Source organism: Oryctolagus cuniculus, chromosome 11, assembly GCF_051225735.1.
Source record: "Oryctolagus cuniculus isolate XC-2025 breed Fujian yellow rabbit chromosome 11, ASM5122573v1, whole genome shotgun sequence".
Lineage (NCBI taxonomy): Eukaryota > Metazoa > Chordata > Mammalia > Lagomorpha > Leporidae > Oryctolagus > Oryctolagus cuniculus.
The window spans coordinates 106,887,116-106,914,450 of NC_142877.1; the positions used below are offsets into that span (position 1 = coordinate 106,887,116).

General features: G+C 48.2%; 1 protein-coding gene across 2 annotated transcripts in view; it reads right to left on the minus strand.

The window, feature by feature from the left end:
* Positions 1-6: 6 nt before the first annotated feature.
* GLT8D2 (glycosyltransferase 8 domain containing 2) overlaps positions 7-27,335 on the minus strand; it is a 40,940-nt gene continuing 13,611 nt past the window's right edge. For both annotated transcript variants that reach the window (XM_002711232.6, XM_070052783.2), the window contains 9 exons: positions 26,073-26,119; positions 24,200-24,292; positions 16,250-16,421; positions 9,733-9,850; positions 8,211-8,295; positions 7,595-7,707; positions 5,345-5,511; positions 4,246-4,358; positions 7-607 (listed from right to left, as the gene is read on the minus strand). In XM_002711232.6, coding sequence (XP_002711278.2) covers positions 438-607; positions 4,246-4,358; positions 5,345-5,511; positions 7,595-7,707; positions 8,211-8,295; positions 9,733-9,850; positions 16,250-16,421; positions 24,200-24,292; positions 26,073-26,091 — 1,050 coding nt within the window. In that variant the 5' untranslated portion in view covers positions 26,092-26,119 and the 3' untranslated portion in view covers positions 7-437. The remainder of the gene's footprint in view (positions 608-4,245; positions 4,359-5,344; positions 5,512-7,594; positions 7,708-8,210; positions 8,296-9,732; positions 9,851-16,249; positions 16,422-24,199; positions 24,293-26,072; positions 26,120-27,335) is intronic.

Genomic DNA, 27,335 nt, shown 5'->3' on the forward strand with positions numbered 1-27,335 from the left:
GAAAAATTTTAAAAATCAATGACAATTTTATTTCTTCAGGCCTCCATGTTTTAAATGTAACAGTGCTATAAAAGGCAAGATTGAGAACCTGTTAAAAAATACCTACATGTAAAAAATACATTTAGAAAATGCTGAATTTGTGGCTGTAAGTGCCATTCAGTGTGAAGCACCTTGATTGCCCATAGCCGGCTGGGTTTCTTTCTTTCCAGCAACATGCTTCACTCACAGAATCGTGGCCTCCACGATTATCACTTGGGCTTAAGGAAACACACCCGTGCCCATCTGGTCCGAGGTCCAATCTGCACAGAGAAGTTTCTGGTTCTCGTGTCGTGGATTGTACGTGTCAAAGGTATTGCTCCTCAAGCAAACGTGTTGCAAGGCTACAAAGGGACAGTTGCAGCTTTTCCCATAGGGAGTATTTAAAACGTTGAGTTCTGTCAGCTGTTGTGATGGAGCTTAAATACCCCTGCAGGATCAGGGACAAACCAGCTTTCCCACAAGTCGTTGTGAACGCTTGGGAAGTCCCAGGGTTTGTGCCTTCCATTCCAGTGCAGCAGTTTAGCTTCCTGCAGGAAGTGCTCTGAATATCTGGCATCCGGATTCCAGCCTTCGTTGTGTGCAGAGGGAAATAGTAGACTTGTTAGAGAATGAAACCTGCCTCGTAACATTGGATATAAATTCATGATTTAAAAGACAATTAAAGGATCAAGCTGTGAAGAATTTCCCACCCTCCCCAAACCTCTAAAACAGCCACTGTGACCTTAGTGATGTCCGTGCACACCTGAACATACAAGCCCATTCCAAACTGCATGGAAAATGGGATTAGAAGATAAGCGGATTGTGGTGCAAAAAGTTTTGAAAGTCATGCAGTTTTTTTCATGATACACATCTGCATGAAAAGGAATGTGATGTCTTATTTTTTTTAACATTTATTTGAAAGCCACAATGGCAGAGAGAGACCAATTGCCCATGTGCTGGTTCACTCCCCACATGGCCGCAACAGCTGGTGTGAGGCCAGGAGACCAGAACTCCACCCAGGTCTCCCACTTGGGTAACAGGGCTCCAGGTACTTGGGCCATCTGCTGCCTTCTCAGGTGCCTTCAGCAGGGAGCTGGATCAGACATGTAGCAATCAGGACTTGAACTGGCGCTCCAGTATGGGATGCCAATAACGCAAGCAGCCGCGTAGCCTGCTGCACCACAGCGCCAGCCCCTCAATATTTTAAAGCAACTCCGAGTCTCCTGAGTAGAGAAGATGATTACTGGAGCATGCTACACTGCTTTATGGGGTCAACAACAAAGTCTGGCTTCTGTGATTCACAGTACAGCTGGGGACGCCGCTGCAGAAGAGGCGCTAGTTGTTTCCAGCTACGGTGGCAGAACTCGAGTGATTTCAGGTCCAGGAAATCTGCACAAAGGAAGAGCTCAACTGGGTAGAGCCTCTTCATCTCCGCTCTGCGACTGAGACTGTGGACACCTCAAAGGGGCTTGCAATGTGGGGGTGAAACTTGGCTGAATGCGGTCCATCAATTTTAAAAGCCTGAAGCTGGGGCCGGCGCTGTGGCGCAGCGGGTTAATGCCTTGGCTGAAGCACCAGCATCCCATATGGGCGCTGGTTGGAGCCTGGGCTGCCCCACTTCCAATCCAGCTCTCTGCTGTGGCCTGGGAAAGCAGTGGAAGATGGCCCAAGTCCTTGGGCCCCTGCACCCAAGTGGGAGACCCAGAAGAAGCTCCTGGCTCCTGGCTTCGGATCAGTACAGCTCCAGCCGTTGTGGCCAACTGGGGAGTGAACCAGCAGATGGAAGACCTCTCTCTCTCTCTCTCTCTCTCTGCTTCTCCTCTCTCTGTGTAACTCTGACTTTCAAATAAATAAATAAATCTTAAAAAAAAAAAAAAGCCTGAAGCTTACCTATTTGGACCCACATGTAATACCTATTAATGTTACATTGCTTTCTGCATTCAAAATACTATAAAACCAGATCATCTTTCAAATTCTTTCTGGGTAGATGTACTTTGTAAATCCCTGATTCTAAAACCTTCCAAGGAAAAGTGACGACTTTCTGAATATGCCCCTCCCTACTTGTCAGTAAGATAAGGTAAGGTAAGGTCCCTCATAAAGTACAGTTCTCAGTGGCTGGTCCAAGACCATAAAATGCTGGAACTCTAAGCTCCACCAAGCGGTTCCAACACAACACTTTTTATAGATTCTACTTTAATGGAACTTTCTGGACATGGAGATGTTGCTATTTGATCTGACAGTGAGTCCAACATAATTATAAACTAAGAATGACAGAATGCTAGTGCCCCTGACTTCCTGTGTCACTCTTGGGTGCGTGCATGTGGTCGGGAAAATCAAGGAGAATTTTGGTAATGGTGTGTGAGTATACACGGGATTGCTAGGAGGAGACATAGCATCCATAGTTATGTCTGTCCTTTGGTTTCAGGAGAAGGGATGTGACACCTTGTACAGTTTTAAGAATTGGAAATAATATCTTTTTCAAGAGAACCTAGCCCAGTTCTTACCCATTACACTAACAGGCACTTGGTAAATAAGTTCATCTGCATTGTCAGTAATTCTTAAACAATCCCCACGGTGTGCAAACAGAGTCGTTTTATTGACTCCTTGGCAGTGGAGTGTAAATCACATGCAGTGCCACATTCCCGTTTTTAAAAATGCAAAGTATTGGCCGGCGCTGCGGCTCACTAGGCTAATCCTCCGCCTTGCGGTGCTGGCACACTGGGTTCTAGTCCTGGTCGGGGTGCCGGATTCTGTCCCGGTTGCCCCTCTTCCAGGCCAGCTCTCTGCTGTGGCCAGGGAGTGCAGTGGAGGATGGCCCAAGTGCTTGGGCCCTGCACCCCATGGGAGACCAGGATAAGTACCTGGCTCCTGCCATCAGATCAGCGCAGTGTGCTGGCCACAGCGCACCAGCCGCGGCGGCCATTGGAGGGTGAACCAACGGCAAAGGAAGACCTTTCTCTCTGTCTCTCTCACTGTCCACTCTGCCTGTCAAAAAAAAAAAAAAAAATGCAAAGTATTTGCAAATTTCTAAACCGTGCTGGCCCAGTGGTTTTGGATAGGGGATCGTGGCACTGTGTTAGAACGAATGTGAGGGGTTAGCTACCACCTTGCAACATCAGCATCTCATGGGTACCTGTTTGTGTCCTGGCTACTCCACTTCCTATCCAGCTCCCTGCTAATGGCCTGGGAAAAGCAGCAGAGGATGAGACAAGTGATTGGGCCCCCACCACCTACATGACAGACAAGAAGAAGCTCCTGACTCCTGGCTTCGGTCTGGCCCAGCCCTGGCTGTTGTGGCCATCTGGGGAGTGAACCAACAAATGGGAGATTGTTTTATATATATATATATGTCTCTCCTTCTCTATAACTATCTGAAATAAATAAAACCTTAAAAAAAAAAAAAAAAAACTGGGACTGTGGTGTAGTGGGAAAAGTCGTTGCCTACAGCCCTGGCATCCTACATGGTAGCTGGTTCAAGGCCCAAATGCTCTACTTCCAATCCAGCTCCCTGCTCCTTTACCTGTAGGTCCCTTACACGCATGTGGGAGACCTAAATGAAGCTCCTGGCTCCTGGCTTTGTCCTGGTACAGCCCTAGCCTTTGCAGCCATTTGGAGAATGAACCAGCAGGTGGAAGATCAATCTATCTCTGCCTCTACCTCTTCCTCTCTGTAACTCTGCCTTTCAAATAAATAAATCTTTAAGAAAAAAAAAAAAAGAATGTGAATATGTCTCAGTATCAAGCTGTGTTCTAAACAGTTGACTTGTATTTGAAGTTAAAAGTAATCACATAATGGCCTAGCTGGGACTCCACACGCAAACCCTGGCGGCTGCACTCCTGTATGGAATAAGGCTGGTAGAGGACTCACACAGGACACAGTAAGCAGCTGCTTTGACTTGCAATGCCAGCCATCTCGGTTCATCACGGGCCATTATGCAACTTTGGTTTTGTCCACAGTAGCAATACAGGCATGTGAAAAAGTTGTGACAGAGTTATATGAGCATATACTATATGCTAAGCTGTCATGCAGTAACTTTTCATGAATTCCTAGAAACCTCCATAGTAGCTAAGGAGAGAAGCTGCCCCTGCAGAATCTGAGCACTGAGGGTTAAGATACTCACCCAGGTCACGTGGAGCAGTTGCACCTGGTGCTGGAACACTCTCCCCTCACTGGGTGGTGCTCCCTGGGTCTACCATGGACATTTGCATAGTTTTGTGGAACACTTACCCAGGTGCCTTATGTGCCACAGGGGGTTGATTGTGGAGTGTTTCCCGTGAAACACAATCAGCATGGGGGAAGTGGCCACCCCTCCGCCCAGGGAGCTGCTGTAGAGGTTTTCCCTAAAAAGCCGAATAGAAAGGCGTCATTTGGCCTAGGGCCTCCCCAAGCTCAAAGTAAAATTAAATACTTTCAAGAAATGTCACATTTTCATTTTGCGAAGTGTCAAGCATACACAAAACTGTTAGAATGCCACATCACCCACATTCACGGAGTGTTCATGTTTTAATAGTAGATATAGATCAAGTTCTGATCTTGTATTAGTTAAATATTCACAGTTATGATGGTATTAAAATAAACAGGTAAAGACTGACATGGGGCCAGCTTTGTGGCATAGTGGGTTAAGCTGCCACCTGTGATGCCAGCATCCCAAATGGGTGCTGCTCCACTTTTGATTCAGCTCCCTGCAAATGAGCCTGGGAAAGCAGCAGAAGGTGGCCCAAGTATTTGGGCCTCTGCCACCTATGTGGAAGACCCAGAAGAAGCTCCTGGCTCCTGACTTTGGGTTGGCCCAGCCCCAGCCACTGCAGCCTTTTGGGAAGTGAACCAATGGATGGAAGATCTTTCTCCTTCTTTCCCTTCATCTCTCTGTAACTGCCTTTCAAATAAATAAAATAAATAAAAAAAAAACACTTGAAATACAATGACATGATAATAGTGGTTGGGTTACAGTTATTTTTCTCTATTTTAAAACTTTGATAATGAAAAATTATCATTTAAAAATCAGCCTTAAAATGTAAAAGTGACTTTATAAAATAATCCTTAGAGACAAATTTTTCTAAGAAGGACAAATGACTAGGATAAATGTAGGTTTTCAATGGAAAATATTCAAGTCACTATAGGAAAATGCACGAGACTCCTCATTTCATGGCATCTTGGTTCCTCTGATGTCATTTGAGGAGAGATTCTTATCTACTGCCCCCATTTTCTTTCTCAACAGTGTTTCTGTAAGAAAGTGTGAAATGTTTCTAACCCCTGAGCTATGCATAAAAAATTAATGGAATCATTTGGTGCCCAAACATGGGAAAAATGGTGGGTCAACACATACTCCACATTTTTCTGCATCCATTTCTCCAGCTGTTTGGTGATACGCTGGTGCTTCCATTCCGTCATGTTGGCTACAATCACGCCGGGATTGAACGAGCAGGTGCTGGGGCTGATGCCAAGGTCCTTTATGGTCTTCTTCCGATAGTCCAGATAGCCCATGTATGTGTTCTAGGAAGAAATGAGACATGTGTGCTTTGAACTGACAAGTCTTTCTGGAAAATGAACATTTTTGGAAACCACTGTGCTGTGTCTCTGAAGTTTCTTCCTTTCTCACTGGCCACTTCCTAGTCCTCCTTGCTGGTTTTCCCTCATTTCTCTGAATGCCAAGTGTCCCAGATCTCAATCCCAGCACCTGTTCCTTCCCGAGTGCTAACGGCAGACAGCCTCCTCCCGGCTCTTGGCTCTAAACCCTGTCTGCTGGCAGCCTTGCCCTCTGTCTGGGTTCCAACTCCTGCTGCCTCTGCCAACTCCCTGTCTCCTTTTGGATGCCGACCAGGGCAGCTCCAGCTGACATGTAAAAATCGATCCTAATCCTATCCCAAACCTGCTTTCCTAATACCTGCCCCACCTCAGTGAGTGACAGGTCTGTCCTGGTTCCTTGGACGAAAGGCCGGGGGAGTTAGGTTATCCTCGACTTCTTCTCACTTGCCTCTGATCTAAACCTAGCAAATCCTGTTGCTCACACCTGCAAAATATGTCCGAAGTAACCACCACTTCTCTTGCCTCTCGTGCCGGTTCCATCACTGGCTTTCTGCAAGTTCCTCCTAACCAGTGTCCCTGCTTCCACCCTTAGTAACCCTACTCTGTCTCTGTGTCACTCACTTCCTCCAAGCCCCTTCTATGACTTTCCATCTCATTCACAGTAAAAGCCAGAGTTCCCCAAATGCCTGCCATGCCCTGTGCTGTCCAGCCACCATGACCCCTCCAATTTCTATCATTTACCCCCAGTCTCTCTGCTACAGCTACATGGGACACCTTTCACACACCAGGCATACCTCTGCCTCAGGACCTTTGCACTTCCTGTTGCTTATTCCTAGAACGTCTGCCCCCTCAATATCTGCAAAGGTGGTTCCCTCAACTCTTCCAGATGTGGGCACAAACCACCCCATCTCTGTCTACAGTCCCGCCTCCACTGTGATCCTTTGTTAAATAATTTACTTGTTTACTGTTTATCTTCCCACTGGCATGTAGGCTACACAAAGGCAGGAGCTCTGGCTTTGTTCACTATATTACCAGTACCGAAAACAGTGTCAGGCATTATTAAGCGCAGATAAGTAGTTGAATGAATGTAGGAGGAGGCCGGATGTACACTTTCATGCAAACGGACTGCCATGACCCACTTCAATACGGTGTTCTCAAATATGATTCGGGGTGCTGGGAATACTTGAGTACTTCCCATGTGCCAGGCGCTGCCCTCAGAGAGTCCCGCGCGTAACCTCGGTTCCTGCGTGCCTTCACTAATGTAATCCCCATACTAACCGTGCAAGGGAAGCACTGTTAGCACTTCTGTTTGACAAATGGTGGCAGGAAGAGGGGACGATTGCCTAAGCAATTTGCCTGCGGCCATGAAGATGGTAAGTGATGACAGCACCAAGATTTTCACAGAGTTGGATCCAGCCTTGGAACCCATACCCTGAGATGCCTTAAGTGTCACAACAATACATTTTGCTAGAAATTCTTTTGAAGGACAGCATTCAACTCCTAACACCTCACATTTCAAAGCTATTCCTTGGGTTTCAGCATTAGACATAAGTTCAGCTTCCCTTATTTCCACTAGGGTAACGGTGTCTATATCTTTGAATAAAGTCAACCCTTTCCCCTACTGAAAGGGGGTGGGGGGAGCAATGGGCAGAAATCTGCAAATAGCGATGTTTGGCAAGTCTCTCTTAGAGAACACATCTCTGACAGAGCGTGGCTAGGAGCAACCTAAATAAGTCTCATTTCTGGAGGATCTGCCCTACGCTACGCATTGGACATCACACTACTTCATCACAGCTCACAAAAACACAGCAAACCACTTCTTACCATTACCGTGGGACTTTGCAGGGTTAGAGTAACTCGCCCCAGAGTTGGTAAGGGATGGAGCTGGGGTAGGAACGAGAAGGCCAAACCGCAGCCCTGTTCTGGCCCCCTGCCCCCAGCAGCCCAGAAGGTGGGGCTTTCCAGGTGTACTCGGCACCCATTTCAAATTGCAGAGGAGCAGGCAGGGCCAAAGCAGCAGGGAGCCGGGTCTCCCAGGCCATGCCCCTACCTGGAGCCCAACCAGTCTGCTTATGTCCTGGGCAGAGGGCAAATCGCAGTCATCGGAGAAAGCTGCCGCGTGTCCCAGGGCCAAGGTGGTGTCGTACAGCTCTTGGATATCACCTGAGTTTAGAAATGTCAGCAGTTAAAATGCTTAGGCTGGACAGAGTCTCAGAATGTAAACAGTCCCTGGTGTTTCTACAGCGAAGACCACAAGATCTCGGACTTGGAGTGGTTCGGCGATTTGCTTAATAGCTTGCACCAGTGGGGAAAAAGACACTTGATAAGTCCAAATCTACACTCAGCGGGTTTGGCTTCTGTTGCTGTGCAGGCAGCACGCGCACGCTGCTTGTGTCTGCAGGTGGAAGCCAGAGGAAGCACCATGTAAACCATCAGAACTCAGAGCGTTCCTAAGCACACCGTCACCGTGCAGTGTAGGCACGTGGGGAAGGAAGGACAGAAATGCAACTAGATTGTCTAGGAAAGTACTAACGCCTGTTTGCAAAATATTTCCCACTTTGCAATCGTGCTGTGCCCCAAATTTAGTAAGCAAAATCGCTGGGGAACTAGCTGTAGGCAAAGCGAGCGCGCCTTCTCCAAGGGCTCTCGGCGCTCAGCGAGTGTACCTTGTACGATGACATCATCGTCCAGGTAGATGACTTTCTCGTGCTGCTGGATCAGCAGAGGGAGGTAAAATCGAACGAAGTTCAGCTGTCAAAACAAGAAAAGAAACCAGGCAGGTGGCTCAATGCCTTGTGGAGCCTCGGCCCAGACCACAGCCTCAGCTCAGCTCCAGGTTTGGAACAAAGAGCTGCAAAGATGCCTCTCCCGAGCCTCCCAGCGTCCCCGTGTTAGCCCCGGGGTTGAATCCAGCGCTGGCAGATCAGGGATTCCCTGGCCCTGAGCCCTCTATCACAGAGACTGCTGCTGCTCTCATCCCTGTGCGCTGTTGCGGCCGGGTCACGGGGGCCACCTGGGCGACCTTCGCGGGCACAATTTGCCTGCCTTCCCCCGTGTTCATTAATTTTGATAGCTGTCAACTAAATCGGCCGCAGACACGCAGGCACATGTGTCATTCCTCTGAGAAGTTCCAATGCTCTAGCGCCTTAACCACAAAAAGGTCGGAGACTGCGTTGCGGGAAGAGTTGTAAAGTTTTGTTTGGTGACGCCCTGGCTTCATCACCCCAGCCCAGCTCACACTCGGACAAATACCTGGAACCAGGGAAAGCGTGCGTGAGACACAGGGTGCTTCGAATGCAGTACATTTGCAAGGATGGATTGAAGGTGGGCGCGGTTTCTGTACAACTGCCACAGTGCCCCTCTTCTGGTCCCTTCTGTAAGAAGTCTTACAGTGAAATACCTTAAAATTTCCAATCCAAGAAAATACATTGCGTCTCCAGAAACGATGACCCTGCTCAATATGAGAAGGACATACTGCATCATGCCGTTTGTCCGCAGCTGCTAGGATACTCAGAGCTAGGACTGATGTGCAATCGTGCAATCGCAGTGCATACGCCAGGCTACGGGTCTGGGGTATTGTTTCTGGCCTCAGTACCTGGCCCACTTCCAGCTCCACCCCCACAGACACAATCACACACATAAATGCACCTTACGTGTTTAATGCTGCATTTTTTCTTTAGGAGCTTTATTATGCTTATGTATATGGTCTTAAATCCTTTCTGGAACAGGCGGTTTATAAATTACAAAGCGCAGAGGGGCAGGCGTTCGCTGTAGCAGTTAAGCTGGCAGTTCAGATGCCCGCATCCCATCAAAGTGCCTAGGTTCCAGTCCTGGCCCCACTCCCAGGTCCAGCTTCCTGCTAATGCACACTCCAGGAGGTGGCAGGCCACGCCTCAAGTTCTTGGGTCTCTGCCACCCACATGGGAGACCCAGATGGAGCTCCTGGCTCCTGGTTCTGCCTGACCCAGCACTGGATATCATGGGCGTTTGGGGATTGAACAGAAGGTAGACACCTCTGTTTCTCTCTTTCTACTTCAAAAATAATAAAAATAAAATAAGCAGAGTTTGGTGGAGAACTAACATTGTGAGGGTTCAAAATCCTTCCAGTTTCATGCTGGCAGTTACTGTTCCCCGTCGAACAAGGGCCTCCCCCAGGCCCGTCCCAGCACCTGCAGGATTCACACTCACAGGCTGCAGCAATTCCGGTCTTGAGGAGTCTGGTCTGATCTTCCCTTTGAGCACCATAGGGTTGAATTCCACGATCTTAAAGTTGATTTCTCTCAGTTTCGAATGTTCGATCCATTTCCTAGAGAGATGACAAAAAGCCCTCTAGTATACACTTCAGGTTCTTGGTTCTCTTCCTTGGGCCTATTGCTTCGGGATCCATCTATCACTTTTTTTTTTTTTTTTTAAGGTGTACTTATTTATTTGAAAGGCAGAGTTATGGAGAGGCAGTGGCAGAAAGAGAGAGAGAGAGAGATCTTCCATCCACTCCCTAAATGGCTGCAACAGCCAGGGCTGGGCCAGGACAAAGCCAGGAATCAGGAGCTTTTTCTGGGTCTTCCGCATGGGCACAGGGTCTCAAGGACTTGGGCCATCTTATACTGCTTTCCCAGGCACATTAGCAAAAAGCTGGATCAGAAGTGGAGCAGCCGGGACTTGAACCGGCACCCATGTGGGATGCCAGCACTGCAGGTGATGGCTATACCTGCTACAGCACAGCGCCAGCCCCCTCTATTGCCTCTTTAAAAAGGTAAAAATAAAATGTGTTTGGCCTATAACTCCTTCTGATTCTTTCCCCATCTGGTCTGGCTTGAATTTTTTTTTCCCCTCAGTCACATAACTCTTTCTGCAAAGGAAATGAAGCAGAATAGTAAAACCCAAATATCTCCCCAGATCCAGATAGTCTCCGCGGGACACTGGGAGAACAAAAGCATTCCTTCTTCTTCCTAAAGGAGCATCTGCAGCCCTCGGAATGATCTTGGCCACATGGTGACAGCTCTGGATCACGGGGAAGCAGGCCCCTCTGACCCCGCAACTCACACGAGAGGCATCCGCGCTCCGCTGTTTGCACTCCGCTGCCTTGAATTTGCCTTCTCCAGCCTCTGATCTTCTCCATCTGTCCTCCTTCAAAATGTTGGTCTCTTTCTCCACTTCCTCAGTCTAACAGTACATCTTTTATGCAGTCCATAATGAGTTTGTTGGTAGAAGTAATCTCAAAATGAAATTCCCAGCAATGATAGCTACATATGGTAACATCTGTTTGTTAAAATTTGACAAAAGAGGGGCTGGTATTGTGGTGCAGGGGGTTAAGTCACAGCCTGCAGCACCGGCATCCCACATGAACGACAATTCGAGCCCCAGGTACTCCACTTCTGATTCAGCTCCCTGCTAATGCACCATGGAAAGCAGCAGAAGATGGCCCAAGTACTTGGGCCCCTGCATCCACATGGGAGACCTGGATGGAGTGCCAGGCTTGTGGCTTCAGCCTGGCCCAGCCCCAGATGTTGTGGCCAGTTAGACAGTGAACCAATGGTTGGAAGATAATCTGTATGTATGTGTGTGTGTGCAACTCTGCCTACTAAATAAATAAATCTTTAATCTTATTTAATTTTTTTAACAAAAGGGGTAGGCATTGTGGCATACAGGATTAAGCTGCAGGTTAGGGTACCTGTATCCCATATCAGAATGCCTGGTTCAAGTCTGGGCTACTCCACACTTTTTTTTTTGAAAGTCAGAGAGAATTAGAGAAAGAGAGAAAGAGAGGTCATCCAAATGCTGGTTCACTCCATAAATGGCCTCAATGGCTGGAGCTGGGCCAGGCTGAAGTCAGGAGTTATCCAGGTCTCCCACATGAGTACAGGGGCCCAAGCACTTGGGCCATCTTCCACTGCGTTCCCAGGCCCTTAGCAAGGAGCTGTGTAGGAAGTAGAGCAACCAGGACAAATCCAGGGCCCATTTGGGATGCCAGCATTGCCAGCAGCAGCTTTACCCACTACACCACACACCGGCCCCTACTGCACACTTCCGATCCAGCTCTCTGTGGATGCACCTGACAGGTAGTGGATGATGGCCCACGTGTCTGAGTTCCTTCCACCTATGTGATAGACCCACATGGAGTTCCTGACTTCTGGCTTCAGCTTGGCCTGGCCCTGATTATTGAGGGATTTTGAGGAATGAACTCTCTCTCTGTCACTCTGCCTTTCAAATAAATAAATAAATCTTTTTAAAAATATAAAATCTACAAAAGAATTAAATCTGAACAAAATTCAGATCTACAAAATTTGAGCCATAAAAATTTATGGTGTAGGGGCCAGTGTGTTATAGCATTGTTGCACAGTGTATAAAGCCACTACCTGTGATGCCGGCGTCTCATATGGGTGCCAGTTCATGTCCTGGCTGTCCACTTCCAATCTAACTCCCTGTTAATGCACCTCAAAAAGCAGCAGAAGATGGCGTAAGTGCTTGTGCCTCTGCCACCCACATGGGACACCTGGATGAAGCTCCTGGCTTCAGACTGGACCAACCCTGGATGTTGGGGCCATTTGGAGAGTGAACCAGTGAATGGATGATCTCCCTCTCTCTCTCTCTCTCTCTGTAATGCTGCCTTTCAAATAAGTAAGTACGTAAGTAAGTAAGTGTTGCTGTGGATTGGTTCTGAGAGGAGGAGCATGGTGGGGACAAGAGACACAGAGTCACCACACAGACCCCAGGAGACTCATTTATTTCGGTTGGTACAGCAGCTTAAATAGCCAAGGCAGCCAATGTGGTCAAAGGGCAGTTTATGCCCTAACCAATCACAGCCTGTTGCCAGGCAGTATCCAAAGCCATCCAATCACAGCCTGTTGCCAGGCAGGCTCCGTTGCCAGGTGGGTTTCAAAGCCGTTCCTGAGTAGCTGATGCTCACTTCCCAGTGGCCATCTTGGCATGGCCTTCTCATTCCACCACAAGTAAGTAAGTAAGCAAGTAAATATTTATTTATTTATTTGAAAGAGTTACACAGAGAGAGAGAGGAGAGGCAGAGAGAGAGAGGTCTTCCATCCACTGGTTCACTCCCCAATTGCCGCAAAAGCCGGAGCTGGGCTGATCTGAAGCCAGGAATCAGGAGCTTCCTCCAGGCCTCCCATGCCAGTGCAGGGGCCCAAGGACTTGAGCCATCTTTTACTGCTTTCCCAGGCCATAGCAGAGAGCTGGATCAGAAGCAGAGCAGCTGAGCAGCCAGGACTCAAACTAGCGCTTATATAGGATGCCGGCACTGCAGGTGGTGGCTTTACCCACTACACCACAGCACCAGCCCCAATAAATAAATCTTAAAAACTATGGTAGTGTCAGCCGGCGCCGTGGCTCAATAGGCTAATCCTCCACCTTGCGGCGCCGGCACACCGGGTTCTAGTCCCGGTCGGGGCACCGGATTCTGTCCCGGTTGCCCCTCTTCCAGGCCAGCTCTCTGCTATGGCCAGGGAGTGCAGTGGAGGATGGCCCAGGTGCTTGGGCCCTGCACTCCATGGGAGACCAGGAAAAGCACCTGGATCCTGGCTCCTGCCATCGGATCAGCGCAGTGCGCCGGCTGCAGCGGCGGCCATTGGAGGGTGAACCAACGGCAAAGGAGGACCTTTCTCTCTCTGTCTCTCTCTCTCACTGTCCACTCTGTCTATCAAAAATTAAAAATAAATAAATAAAAAGGAAGACCTTTCTCTCTGTCTCTCTCACTGTCCACTCTGCCTGTCAAAAAAAAAAAAAAAAAAACCTATGGTAGTGTCAATTAGGAAAAGATAGACAACCCAACAGAAAAATAGGCAAGAGATTTGAAAATGTACTTCTAAATAGCCAAACTAAGCAGGAAGAGAGCTCAACCACATTTACATAAAGAAACTTCAGATTTAAACCACAATGAGATACCACCTGGAACCCATCTGAATAGCGAAGTTAAAAACACTGATGACACTAACTGTCAGTGAGGATGTGCTAGTTGTTCTGTGAGTGTGCTTCTTTTGTGATGACTCACTAAACTGTACTCTGGATTGATGATTTTTTTTCCTTAGCCTGTGCTAAGCACAGGCTTAGCTAAGCACAGGCCTGTGCTAAGGCACCTCTTCTTCTTCTTTTTTTTTTTTTTTTATTATTTATTTTAAAGGCATAATGATGGAGGAAGGGAGGGAGAGAGGAAGGGAGAGTGGGAGGGAGAGGGAGAGAGAGAGGGAGAGAGGGAGAGAGGGAGAGAGAGAGAGAGAGAGAGAGGGAGAGAGGGACAGAGGGACAGAGGGACAGAGGGACAGAGAGAGAGGGATGTTACATCCACTGTTTCACTCCCCAAATGAGTGCAAGAGCTAGTGCTGCACCAAGCCAAAGCCGGGAGCCTGGAAGCCCAGCCAGGTCTCCCACATGGGTGGCAGGAACTCAGGTACTTGAGCCATCGTGCACTGCTTCCCAGGCGCATGAACCGGGAGCTGGACCGAAAGTGGAGTAGCACGCACTCCGATGTGGTACACACCACATTAGTGTCACACACCAGCCCCTAAACACTGGATTTATATAATTTTGTTTTTGTGTCCTACTTCAATGAAAATAGCTTTTAAATTATGTAAAAGTGGGGAGAGGGACTAGAAAGCCAAGAACCAGGCAACAGCCCCACCCAGAACTCATGCGTTTTGTTAAGTACACAGCCTTGCTTGGAACTTGCTTCTCATGCATCCTTTTGGGTTCGGTCATCTGGTTTTCACACTCACAGAGATTTAAAGGACACTGACATCTAGTTACGTGGATCACCAGCAGCAATAACTGATAAGGAGAGTAAGAAGTGAGACAGAAAACCTAGAAAACACACACAAGCCCTCAAAGGCCACAGCCACCACGGCCGTGCTGCTCTCCCAGAAGGCTGCATTCACCAAGTTGTGAACATCTTTGTGTGTATAGTGTCAGCAAGGAACCATCAGGAACATTTCCCTGCAACAGATGGAGTGGTTCTGTTTAATCTGTGGCAGCCTGATGAGTGAAAACTATGTCATTGTTGTTTTAATTCTCATTTCCCTTACTTATCACATAGAACATCTTTCCATGTTTGTTGATCGTTTATATTTTTTCCTGCAGGTTATCTATTCATATTCTATGCCCATTTTCTACTAAATGCTTATATTTCATAATCCTTTGTCTATAATACATGTTGAAACTATCTTTCCTAATAGATTAAGTGCTCAATTTTAAATAGCATTTTTCATAATTTAAAAGTCTAAAATGCTGTACAATCAAATCTGTTCTTTTTTTCTTATGATTTTTGAGCTCAAGATACTTGCCAAACTAAGATTATATAATTATCCTTTAAGATTGCATTTAAAATTCAATTTTCTGCTTATTCCTCTTTAATCCAACTCCAGTTTTTAGTGTAGTTTGTGGTAGAAAAAAAGATCACTTTGCTGTTCAGAAGTTATAATTAATGACAATTCTGAGCCATATTAAAATGGTTAAGTAGGAGAGGGCATTGGGCTCAGTGCTTAAGACATTGTGTGGGGCCGGCGCCGCGGCTCACTAGGCTAATCCTCCGCCTTGCAGCGCCGGCACACCGGGTTCTAGTTCCAGTCAGGGCACCAGATTCTGTCCCGGTTGCCCCTCTTCCAGGCCAGCTCTCTGCTGTGGCCAGGGAGTGCAGTGGAGGATGGCCGAAGTGCTTGGGTCCTGCACCCCATGGGAGACCAGGAGAAGCACCTGGCTCCTGCCATCAGATCAGTGCGGTGCGCTGGCCGCGGCAGCCATTGGAGGGTGAACCAACAGCAAAGGAAGACCTTTCTCTCTGTCTCTCTCTCTCACTATCCACTCTGCCTGTCAAAAAAAAAAAAAAAAAAGACACTGTGTGGGATGTTTGAGTCCTGGCTCCTCCCTTCCACCCAGCTTCCTGCTAATGTGCTTGGGGGAGGCAGCAGTGATGGTTCAAGTATTTGGGTCCCTGCCACCCACATCCTGGTCCCTGGCTTCAGCCTAGCCCAGACCTGGCTGTGGTGGGTATCTGTGAAGTGGACCAGAAAATTGGAGATATCGCTCTGCTTTTCAAATAAAATTAAACAAAACATTTTAATGGCTAAATGGTATAAATATTCTGCCCAGTAAGAAACAGAGAAGAGAGAACCCATTTTTGAAAGAGAAGCTCCTACAAGCTGCAGACGGCCTGGGATCCTCCGTGCGTTCACCAGCCTCCTCTGTAGCAACACAGCACCCTGCCAGACAGGGACTCCTTGGGTCAGTGGGCAAACCTCAAGACATCCCCCTATTAATTTAAGTTTGTTTCATTTATTTGACATGAAGAGTTACAGAGAGAGAGAGACAAAGAAAGACTTTTCATCCTCTGGTTCACCTCCTAATTTGCTGCAATGGCCAGGGCTGGGCCAAGCCCAAGTCAGGACCCAGGAATTCCATCCAGGTCTCCTATGTGGGTAGCAGAGGCACAAGGACTTGGGCCATCATCCGCTGCCTTCCCAGCTGCATTAGTGGGGAGCCGGACCAGAAACAGAGCAGCAGGACTCGCCCTGGCACTCGGATATGGGATGCCAGCGTTGCAGGTGGCAGCTTAACTCACTGTGCCATGGCCCTGGCCCCTGCCCTTGTTAATTCTAGCAATTATCAATCTGAAAAAAAAAAAAAGGAAGTGGTGCACTTAAGGAAAGATACGAAAGATTCACAGACAGTAGAAAGCCCCCCAACCTGTCACACAAATTACCGAATGCGAGTCAGCGTGTTCCGGAGTCCAACTACGTAGAACAGAATGTTGGCGTCGGTGTTGCTGTAGATGCTGTTGATGGCGGCCATGGCAGCACCCATCCTCCCTGCTGCCGCGCAGATCACCACAGGGATCTCCTCCTCCACTTCCTCAGGCGTCTCCGAGTCGTCGTCTGGAAGACAAATCGGGGGCTTAGAGCAGCAAGGATCCCACAGTGCAGTCTCCCATGCGCCTGTGGTTGGACAGCACAGTGTGGAAGGGATTGCTGATTTTTCTCCAATATCCAGTTTCTCCTTCTTCCCTTAGAAAAAAATGTTGGCCAGCCATCATTGTGGCGCAGTGGATTAAGTCGCCGCCCGCAACATTGGCGTCCCATGCAGGCACCAGTTCGACTCCCAGCTGCGCTGCTTCTGATCCAGCGTCCTGCTAATAAGGCTGGAAAAGCAGTTCAGGGGGCCCCCACACCCTTGTGGGAGACTTGGATGGAGCTCCAGGCTCCTGGCATCAGTGTGGCCCAGCCCAGGCTGTTGTGGCCATTTGGGGAGTGAACCAGATTTAGGATCCATCTCTCTCTCTCTCTCTCTCTCCCTCTCCCTCTCCCTCTCCCTCTCCCTCTCCCTCTCCCTCTCCCTCTCCTTCCTCTGTCACTCTGCCTTTCAAATAAATAGAAGCAAAGCAAAGCACGATGGGGCTTTTGCTGCATATAAACCACTCACTAAGACTATTTTCCCAGACTCCCTTGCAGCTCCATGTGATCAAGTTCAGACCCATGGGATGTTACTTCAAGTAATGTGTACAGGGACTGGATCTGCCTGACCAAGGAATCTGCTTACCCGTGTTCCCCTTCCCCCTCCCCATCAGCTGGAATGTCGATACGGCAGCCAGAATTACAGCAGTCATCTTAAACCCCAAGAGGGAAGCCACCTGTTGAGGACACCAAAACCTTAAGACAAAACGGATCTTGATGGGGATGATGGTGGGGCTGACACCCCTCCGTCACCGCACAGAGCAAACAAACTTCTATTTTGCTTACATGGCTGTTGATCTGGAGCTCTTTTACAAGGGCCAGACAAACACAGACACACAGAGCTGGAAAACGAAGAGCTCATTGGCTCGACAGTCCTCCACACCACCCTGGGCCAGAACCTTTACCTTCTCCATGCAGCTACAGAACACACTGCTGCTCCTGTGCCTCCCCTCCCCAGGCAGGTGAGATTAAGGAGGAAAATGAAAGCACATGAGCAACACCCAAGGTGAATGATGGACTGTTCTTTTGAGCATGGGGAAGAGGCCAAATGCTAACGCCATAGCATCATGCTGTGGTATTAGACTTTCAGGGATGAAGAATAACCCTGTCTGGTGTGCAGGGCATCCACTGTCAAATGCCCACCTGATTTTCCTGAAAGCTCTCTCTCTGTAGATAGCTTCCAGCAGAAACTCTTCCATTCAGGCCCAGGGTGGTCTAGCCGATATTTCATTCAACAAGCCGTGGTTGACACAAAACACCAGTACTGTGCTTTGTGTAATTTAAGAAACACGAAACCAGCCCCCTTTTCTCCTCCCATGTCTTTCCCACCAGTTCAAGAAGGCATCTGAAATTTCTATGACTAGAATATTCTGGATTTTCAGGATTATTTACTGACATGAGAGAGTGCTCATAATATGTGAGTACTGACAAGAGGAGGAAATATAGCCTGCACTGTGGTGCAGCGGGTTAACGCCCTGGCCTGAAGCACCGGCATCCCATATGTGCACCGGTTCTAGTCCCAGCTGCTCCACTTCCAATCCAGCTCTCTGCTATGGCCTGGGAAAGCAGTAGAAGATGGCCCAAGTCCTTGGACCCCTGTACCCACACGGGAGACCCGGAAGAAGCTCCTGGCTCATGGCTTCAGATCAGCACAGCTCCGGCTTTTCGGCCATTTGGGGAGTGAACCAGCAGAAGGAAGACCTCTCTCTCTCTCTATCTGCTTCTCCTGTGTAACTCTGACTTTCAAATAAATAAATCTTTTTTTTTTAAAAAAGAGGAGGAAATACAAAATGCTCTCTAGTAGTTGATCCCAATGCGATACATGCATTTTTTCAATGTATCTACATTTATTTATGGAATTGTGAGCAATTTTAATTCTTATATTTTCCAAATTATCTAATCATAAGCTATTTTTTAAAGATTTATTTATTTATTTGAAATGCAGAGATGCAGAGAGAGAAGGAAAGAGAGAGAGAGAGAGATCTTCCATCCACTGGTTTACTCCCCAAATAGCCACATCAGCTGGGGCTAGGTCAGGCCAAAACCAGGAGCCCGGAGCCTCTTGGGTGCAGCGGCCCAAGCACTTGGGTCATCCTCAGCTGCCTTCCCAGGCCATTATCAGGGAGCTGGATGGTAAGTGGAGCATCCGGGACCAAACCTGCACGCCACAGAGCCCGCCACAGAGCCAAGTTATCTTGTAAATAAGCAGCTCCTCAGGGATTGCTCTTTTTGGCCTCAGCTGGGATCCTGGAAGGCCCCCAGTCCTGTGGCATTTTACCTGGGGGCAGTCAAGTGATCTGCCTGAAATGCAGATTTGTGCTTCTTTATTGCCTATGCAGTTCCTTAAAGGTAAAGCCGCACTTCTTGGTCTGTCTCCCACGGTCCCTCCCGAGCCATTGCCTGCTCACTTCCCCAGCTTTGCTGGCTTCTACTACAGTAACACCACACTACTCGGGGCTCTCTGAGTAACACCCCACGCTGTCTGTCACCTCTGTGTCTCTGCACACACTCTTCCTGATGCCTGGAATGCTCTTTGAATCCTTTCCTGCATGGCTCTTTTCTATTCATTCAAATGGCAGTACAGGTGCCTCTAACAGCTCCATACACAAACCAGCGTATCCCTTCATCATCACCTTGTGGTTGGATGTAGCAGCTGCATTGCCATTTATTTGGATGCCTGTCTTTCCTTTCTCTCCTATTCTGATAGTTGCACTGTGAGGACAGGGATGGTATCTCGTTCATCTGTACCCTTTGCATCTATCCTAGTGTGTGTGGCACACAGTCAACTCTAGTTACGTGTGGATGGAAGAATGGATGGAGGGATGGGTTTATTAGACACTATTATTTGAGCACTTACCACACTGAACTGTGAGAATTTATTTATGTGTCTGTCTACCCCACTGGACCATAAACTCATCTTATTATACCATAGAGTTTGGCATCTTGGAAATACATAATAAAAGTTTGCTGAAAGGAGCTAAATTGGACCAATGGCTTGGCCCTAAAGAACTGGATCATGGAAGACTGATTCGTGGGCTATGCCTAAGAGCAAAGAGACAAGAAAGGGTTGAGAAGCTGGGGCAAAGCCTGACTGCTAAGCTAGGGGAAGGCTTTCAGCAGGCAGCATGAGGTAGGAAGGTATCCTCCTGAAAGAGGGGTGCCCCAAGGAAGGTCAGACATTGAGTGCACAGCTCTGCGGCAGACACCCCGCCCTGCCTCCACCAGTCAGAGAAGCTGGGCGCATCCTCAGCCAAAACACAGCTCTCGCCCAAGCAGTCTCTCCTGGACAGGATGGAGAATGAAGGGCACTGGGGAAATGCAAGGGAAGGCTTGCAACTGTAGATTCTTCCCCAATGCCCTGTTCTCGCAGCTTCTTCAGGCATCATCTGTTGTACTATCTGTATCCATGGTACTCACTGGTACCTGGGCCAACCTGTTCAAAGATTTGGCTATGGAAAACCATCTGGTACCTAACAACACTAGAGAACATAACAATGATGACAGATTGGACTGGAAGGGGCACTGCCTTAATTTACTCCCACAAGCCAAGCCTAATCCTAGAAGAGGTGAAATGTCTGCTCTTTCAAGGCCAAAACTCAGAAGGCCATTTCAAAAAGGACTGTTTTAGCCAAAGGCAGTAACTAACCCTGCCCCTAATAGGACAGAAGTGAGTCACCAGATGCTCATTGTAAGGAAATGATCAAAAGACTACAGGGCAGGCCAGCACTGTGATGCAGTGGGTTAATTCTCCGCCTGTGGTGCTGGCATCCCATATGGGCACCGGTTCTAGTCCCAGCTGCTCCTCTTCTGATCCAGCACTGTGCTATGGCCTGGGAAAGCAGTAGAAGATGGCTCATGTCCTTGGGCCGCTGCACCCACATGGGAGACCTGGAGGAAGATCCTGGCTCCTGGCTTCAGATCAGCACAGCTCTGGCCAATGAGGCCATTTAGGGAGTGAATCAGTGGATGAAAGACCTTTCTCTCTGTCTCTCCCTCTCCCTGTCTGTAAATCTACCTCTCAAATAAATAAATAAAATCTTAAAAAAAAAAAAAAAAAAGAAGAAGACTACAGGGACCGTCATTGTCGGGAGGTCACACAGAATGGCTCCAGGCTTTTGTTCATGATACAACTTCACCAGGCTTCTGAACGTTAACTTATCACGCTAGTTCCTTGAATTAATGTTTTTAACATTATAAAAATTAATCCGTACTTCATGAAAAAATTCCAGCCCAAACAGAAGAGTATCTGACAAATCGTGACTATGTTTTTTTTAAATCTTTCCACTCTCGGGCCGGCACCGCGGCTCACTAGGCTAATCCTCCACCTAGCGGCGCCGGCACACCGGGTTCTAGTCCCGGTAGGGCGCCAGATTCTGTCCCGGTTGCCCCTCTTCCAGGCCAGCTCTCTGCTGTGGCCAGGGAGTGCAGTGGAGGAAGGCCCAAGTCCCCATGGGAGACCAGGATAAGCACCTGGCTCCTGGCTCCTGCCATCGGATCAGCGCGGTGCGCCGGCCGCAGCACGCCAGCCGCGGCAGCCATTGGAGGGTGAACCAATGGCAAAGGAAGACCTTTCTCTCTGTCTCTCTCTCTCTCACTGTCCACTCTGCCTGTCAAAAAAAAAAAATCTTTCCACTCTCATTCTAAAGGCAGACCTGTGTCAGCGGCACAGTGTATGTCCCCAAACCCTTCTTCAGGCAAACACATAAGTAAGGGGCATATATATCATACAGCTATATTTTTTAAAGCCAAATTGAAATCATACTTTGTCATACTTCTCTGCCATTTGCTTTTCCCACTGAACCTACTATGAACCTGGTGCCTGGTCAACACTACACACTTCTGAATGGAATTTTGTTTACGCTGATTCATTTTTACTTTAACACTGAACAGATTAAACAAGACACTGGTTCCCATCTGTGTGGTCCACACGCTTTATTTATCTGTAGATGGCTGATGGTGATGGATCGGTCAGGATGTGCACTTCCGTGCGGCTGTTTTCACAGCTGCTCCAAGACCTTCCTTGGAGAACGGAGTCTACGGTTAGATCCACCAACCCAACGTGTTAGTTTCTGGGTAGGCAGTGAAGCGTGAGGAGTAAAAGCCAGACCAGGAGGCAACATGCGCCCTCATATGGCTTCCTTTGTTCTCAGCTTTAAGACAGTTTATTGAGATACAATTTAGATGCTCTTGTGGGCTGAACTGTGTTGCCTTTCAGGTTCATATGCTAAAGTCCTAACCCCAGTAGCTCAGGATGTGACTGTATTGGGAGACAGGGCCTTTCAAGAGGCCATTTAAAGTGAGATCATTAGGGTGGGGCTTGAACCCAATAGGAGTGGCATCCTACCAAGAGGGAGCGATGCCAGGGCTGTGAGCATGGAGACAAGGCCGCGTGAGGACACAGTGGGAAGGAGGCATCTGCAAGCTGAACAGAGAGGTCCCCGGAGAAACCAACCTGTGGGTACCGCAGTCTTGGCCTTCCAGCCTCCAGAACCGCGAGAGAATACATCTCTATAGTTAGAGCCACAGGGTCTGTGGCATTTTGTTACGGCAATCCCAACAAACCAATGCAGGTTTCTTAAAACTCATCTATTGTAAGTGCTGATCCGATGGCAGGAGCCAGGTACTTATCATGGTCTCCCATGGGGTGCAGGGCCCAAGCATTTGGGCCATCCTCCACTTCACTCCCTGGCCACAGCAGAGAGCTGGCCTGGAAGAGGGGCAACCGGGACAGAATCCAGTGCCCCGACTGGGACTAGAACCTGGTGTGCCGGTGCTGCAAGGCGGAGGATTAGCCTAGTGAGCCGCGGCGCCGGCCGACTTTAGAACATTTTCATCACCAACCACTGATCTTCTTTCTCCTCCATAGATTTCTCTTTTCTACAGATTTTTGTATTAGAATCATATAACATAGTGTTTGGATCTGGCTTCTTTCATTTAGTATGTTTTTGAGGTTCACCCATATTGTAGCTGTGTCAGTGGTCTGTTCCTTTAAGTTGTTGGAAAGCACATCACTGGGTGTCAAACATGTGTGTTAGATGTACATGTTTAAACATACCACATGTGTGGACATACTACATTGCCTTTATCCACCCCGGTTGAGGTATGTTGGACTGTTTCCAGCTTGGGCCTATCGTGAATAATGTTCTAGGAATTTTCACATACAGTAAGTCTTTGTGTGAAAATCATTCTCTTCCCAGGTGCTCCTGATAGTCATTTAGACCATTTATAGATGTTTTCAGTTATTTTCAAATGATTTTCTTTTTTTATGACAGGCAGAGTGGACAGTGAGAGAGAGAGACACATAGAGAAAGGTCTTCCTTTTCCGTTGGTTCACCCACCAATGGCCGCTGCAGTCAGCGCACCGCGCTGATCCAAAGCCAGGAGCCAGGTGTTTCTCCTGATCTCCCATGCAGGTGCAGGGTCCAAGGACTTGGGCCATCCTCTGCTGCACTCCCAGGCCACAGCAGAGAGCTGGACTAGAAGAGGAGTAACTGGGACAGAATCCGGCTAGAACCCGGGACTAGAACCCGGGGTGCCGGCGCCGCAGGTGGAGGATTAGTCTAGTGAGCCACGGCGCTGGCCAAATGATTTTCCGTAATAACCAAAGGTAATGTCAACTTTGTGAGAATAGGGTCTCTAAGGTCCGGGTTTTTTAAAGTATCTTAGAGGCAGAGAAAGAGAGAGAGACAGAGACCGAGACACACAGAGAGATCTTGCATCCATTAGTTCATTCCCCACATGTCCACAACAGCTAGGGCTGGGTCAGCTAAAGCCAGAAGTCCATCCTGGTCTCCCATGCAGTTATGACCCAAGGGCTTGGGTCATCATCTGCTGCCTCCCAGGCAGATTACCAGGGAGGTGGACTGGGAGAGCCAGGATTTGAACTGGCACTCCAATATCGGATGCGGGCATCCTAGAGACTTAACCAGCTGCACCGCAATGCCTGCCCCTAAAATCTGGCTTTCTTAAAAAAGTGTGGAATCAGTGTATGTAATACACCATATTTTTAACTGTGTTTTGTCTTTGGCTGATGCAGCTACAGGGAATATTTTCTTTTCTGTATTTTCCATAAGTGAGTGTACTAGCTTGACTAGATAAGAAGTAGATGAGTTGAAGACAAAATAAACACACTAATGGCACTTTCTGATTTTTGTAGGGGTTGACTTTGTGTGCGTGCCGAGGTTGCAAAGGTGCCATCTCATGCAGTTTACCCCCGAGGAGGGCTCTGAGGGCAGCTGGAAGAGGACGTGGGGTCAATGAAGATCATTTTTAAGCTGAGAAGTGAGAGTGCCTGGGCCCTGATGGGAATGAGCCAGCAGGAAGAGGAGGAAGAGGGAGTTCTCATAAGCAAAAGGACGGGAGGCTTCAAGGAGATGGGATGCAGAGCAGTCCCTCAAAGTGTGGGCCAAGAGCCCACAGCACCCATCAGCACCCACAGGGAGCATATCAGAAATGCACATTCCAAACCTCTCAGGTGCAGCTCAGGACTGCAAGCCCACCATGTGCATGTCAAAAGTTTGAAGAGCACTGGTCATTGCAGAGCTCATGAGAACGGTTAGGCTTGGGTGGACATTGTACAAGGAGCTCCTTGCGAGCTGACCAACCGGTCACTTGTCTCTAAAGCCAGCCGCTGACATCAGCCAAGGAACACATTCGAACCACGGACCCAGGCGTCCCGTCCAGCGGATGCCACGCCTGCTTACCTGCTCCATTCCTGAGCACAGTCCCCTTGTGAACTTTCTTGTACAGAATCCCACAGAGCGTCACAATCAGAAGGAACAGCAGCACCTGATTAACTGAATAAACAGGGAAGCACATTAAAGTTTAGCCTACTGACTTGAATGCGTGTGGGACAGTGTAGCTTAGTGTGAGCAGCTGTCTTTCATAGCATTCAGGGGAACACGTGGCCACCTGACACTTCTTTGAGCAGAGAGGGCGTGTGGGAAAGTGCTCACCCGGGACACTGTTGCTGTTCAAGGATACACTGTAGCAATGTAAGTAAATTCAGCACCAAACCAAGGCAATCTGATGGCAGACGCTGCAATGTGCAGAATGATACCAGGCTGCCTTTGGGGCCACGTTCTGTGCATGCATATTTTGTTTCAAATAACAGCCCACATTTATGTAACGCTTCTTCCCAGCCTGTACTAAATATGAGCACATGTTCCCAGCTATTATAACACAGTGGCTTCTCAGCTAATTGGACTGTCAGCCAAGGGTGACTTGCCCTGGATAAAAGCTTAGACGATTCCAGTACATCTTCCAGTTCTAAGTCTCCAGGACCATCATTGGCAGATCAGTGATGCCTGCCCATGGAGTCTACTGAGATGTACTGCAGTGCAGAAGACAGTTTTCCTGAATTTGGAACACGTACCGTGGGTTGTGCATGAGCTGACTAGGGGAGGTCACGTGTACAGCATCAAGCAACATTAAATCACAGTGTGGGAAAGAAGTCTTCATGATTTCACGTGCGGGCGGGCAACGAAAGCTACCAAGAATGGAGCAACATTTTTATAATTGTATATATTTTATAACTACTTTTCTTTTCCTAATAGATCATGCTTTTTCCATTTATAATAAGGATTAAAATGTTCTATTAAGTGGTTTAGCTGTACATTTTTTAAAAATGAATCAGTCTAAAGAAAATAGTAAGGAATACATATTTTGAATGAAAAGTAAATTCTATTTGCAAGTTTTAAAGAGATAGACATATGTTTCCTCTCACGGTAAGTCCATTTCACTTTTTTAGAGGTTTATGTATTTGAAAGGTAGAGTGAGAGAGAGACAGAGAGAGAGAGAGAATATCTTCCATCTGCTAGTTCAGTCCCCCAGATGGCTGCAATAGCTACATCTGGGCCAGGTCAAAGCCAGAAGCCTGGAATGCCACCCAGGTTTGCCACATGGATGACAGGGACCTGAGCACTTGGGCCATCTTCCACTGCCTTCCCAGGAACATTAGCAGGAAGCTGGATCAGAAGTGGCACAGCCAGGACTCAAATTGGCACTCCAATATGGGATACAAGTGGTGGCTTAGCTCACTGTGTCACAACACCAGAGTCCACCTCTGACCAAAATATTTAACAACTTTCCGTGGGAATCATCCTGAAGTGATGATGCCAAAAACTGCCTGTAAGAAAACTACCCATAAAAACAAAATCTTTAAAAAGCCGCAACACGGAGCCAGCTCTGTGGCGCGGCAGGTCAAGCCTCCACCTGCAGTGCCAGCATCCCATCTGGGCACTAGTTCATGTCCCAGCTGCTCCACTTCCGATCCAGCTCCCTGATAATGTGCCTTGGAAAGTACTGAAAGATGGCCCAAGTGCTTGGGCCCCTTCATCCATAAGGGAGACCCAGAATATGCTCCTGGCTCCTGGCTCCTGGCTTCCATCTTGCCAGCCCTAGCTGTTGCGGCCATTTGGGGAATGAACTAGCAGATGGAAGATCTCCCTCTCTTTCTTTCCTTCTATCTCTGCCTTTCAAATCAATCAATCAATCTTTTTTAAAAAGCACCAACATCAAAACAGTCTATCAAAATATCTTTTATTAAAATCATGATTTTCAAAACTGTAATCTTACTTTTTCGTAACAGAGCCATAAGTGTTCACGCAGATAAGAATCGTGACCTGTGGATTAAAGAATAAAATTCTGTTTAAAAGAGAATCAATTCAAAAGTCACCAACAGGTGGTCAGGACTAAATCTCCTTCAAAAGCCTGATGTGTTGGGAAATGTGTGGTCATCTTGTCCCGCTGTGCATCTAGAATATTCTGGAAGAGAAATCTTTCTTGGACGTACAGCCACCTCTTCAAAAGTGATTCTTCAAGGTGAACACACCTACAAAGGGCCTGCAAGAGCTCATTTTTTGTTGTCAGGGTTTTTGTTTCTTCGTCTTACCTTCTCCAAAAACAGCTCTGTGTGCCTTCTGGGTCTGCAGAGCTGAGGGGGCTAAATGGAACAAACAGCCCCTGAGAGTGTCTCCTTCATCCCAAAGATCAACCCCATGCCTGTCTTTCTGCCCTCACAGCTTCATCCCTTTGGTACGGGGGGTTTCACGCCTTCTGGAATCCCTTGTGGAAACAGAACCACCCTTGACGGGAGCACACTTCGCATCCAATTCATCTGTTCATCATTCACTCATTCATTATTTTGTTGAGATCCTACTAAAAACCCAGCACTGTGCTACATGCTGGAGATGGCCAATAAAACAAAACAAGCCCAGGCCGGCGCCGTGGCTCACTAGGCTAATCCTCCGCCTAGCGGCGCCGGCACACCAGGTTCTAGTCCCGGTCGGGGCACTGGATTCTATCCCGGTTGCCCCTCTTCCAGGCCAGCTCTCTGCTGTGGCCAGGGAGTGCAGTGGAGGATGGCCCAGGTGCTTGGGCCCTGCACCCCATGGGAGACCAGGAAAAGCACCTGGCTCCTGGCTCCTGCCATCGGATCAGCGCGGTGCGCCGGCCGCAGCGCGCTGGCCGCGGCGGCCATTGGAGGGTAACCAACGGCAAAGGAAGACCTTTCTCTCTGTCTCTCTCTCTCACTGTCCACTCTGCCTGTCAAAAAATAAAAAAAAAATAAAATAAAATAAAAAAAACAAGCCTGATCCCCATCCTCATGGAGGCAGGAGGGTAAGTGCTATGTAGGAAACAACTCAGGCGTTAGAATAAAGATTAACCATGGGGGAGGAGGAGTGCATCAGGCGGAGAAATGGGAAAAGCCTCTCCAAAGAGGAGATGGCATTTGATGGGCAGGAGGAACAGGAGCCAGTTAAACAGAGAGCAGGCAGAGGAGCGTTCCGGGCAGAGAGCTGCTGGTGCAAAGGCCCTGTGGCTGGAAAAGAGCTCTGG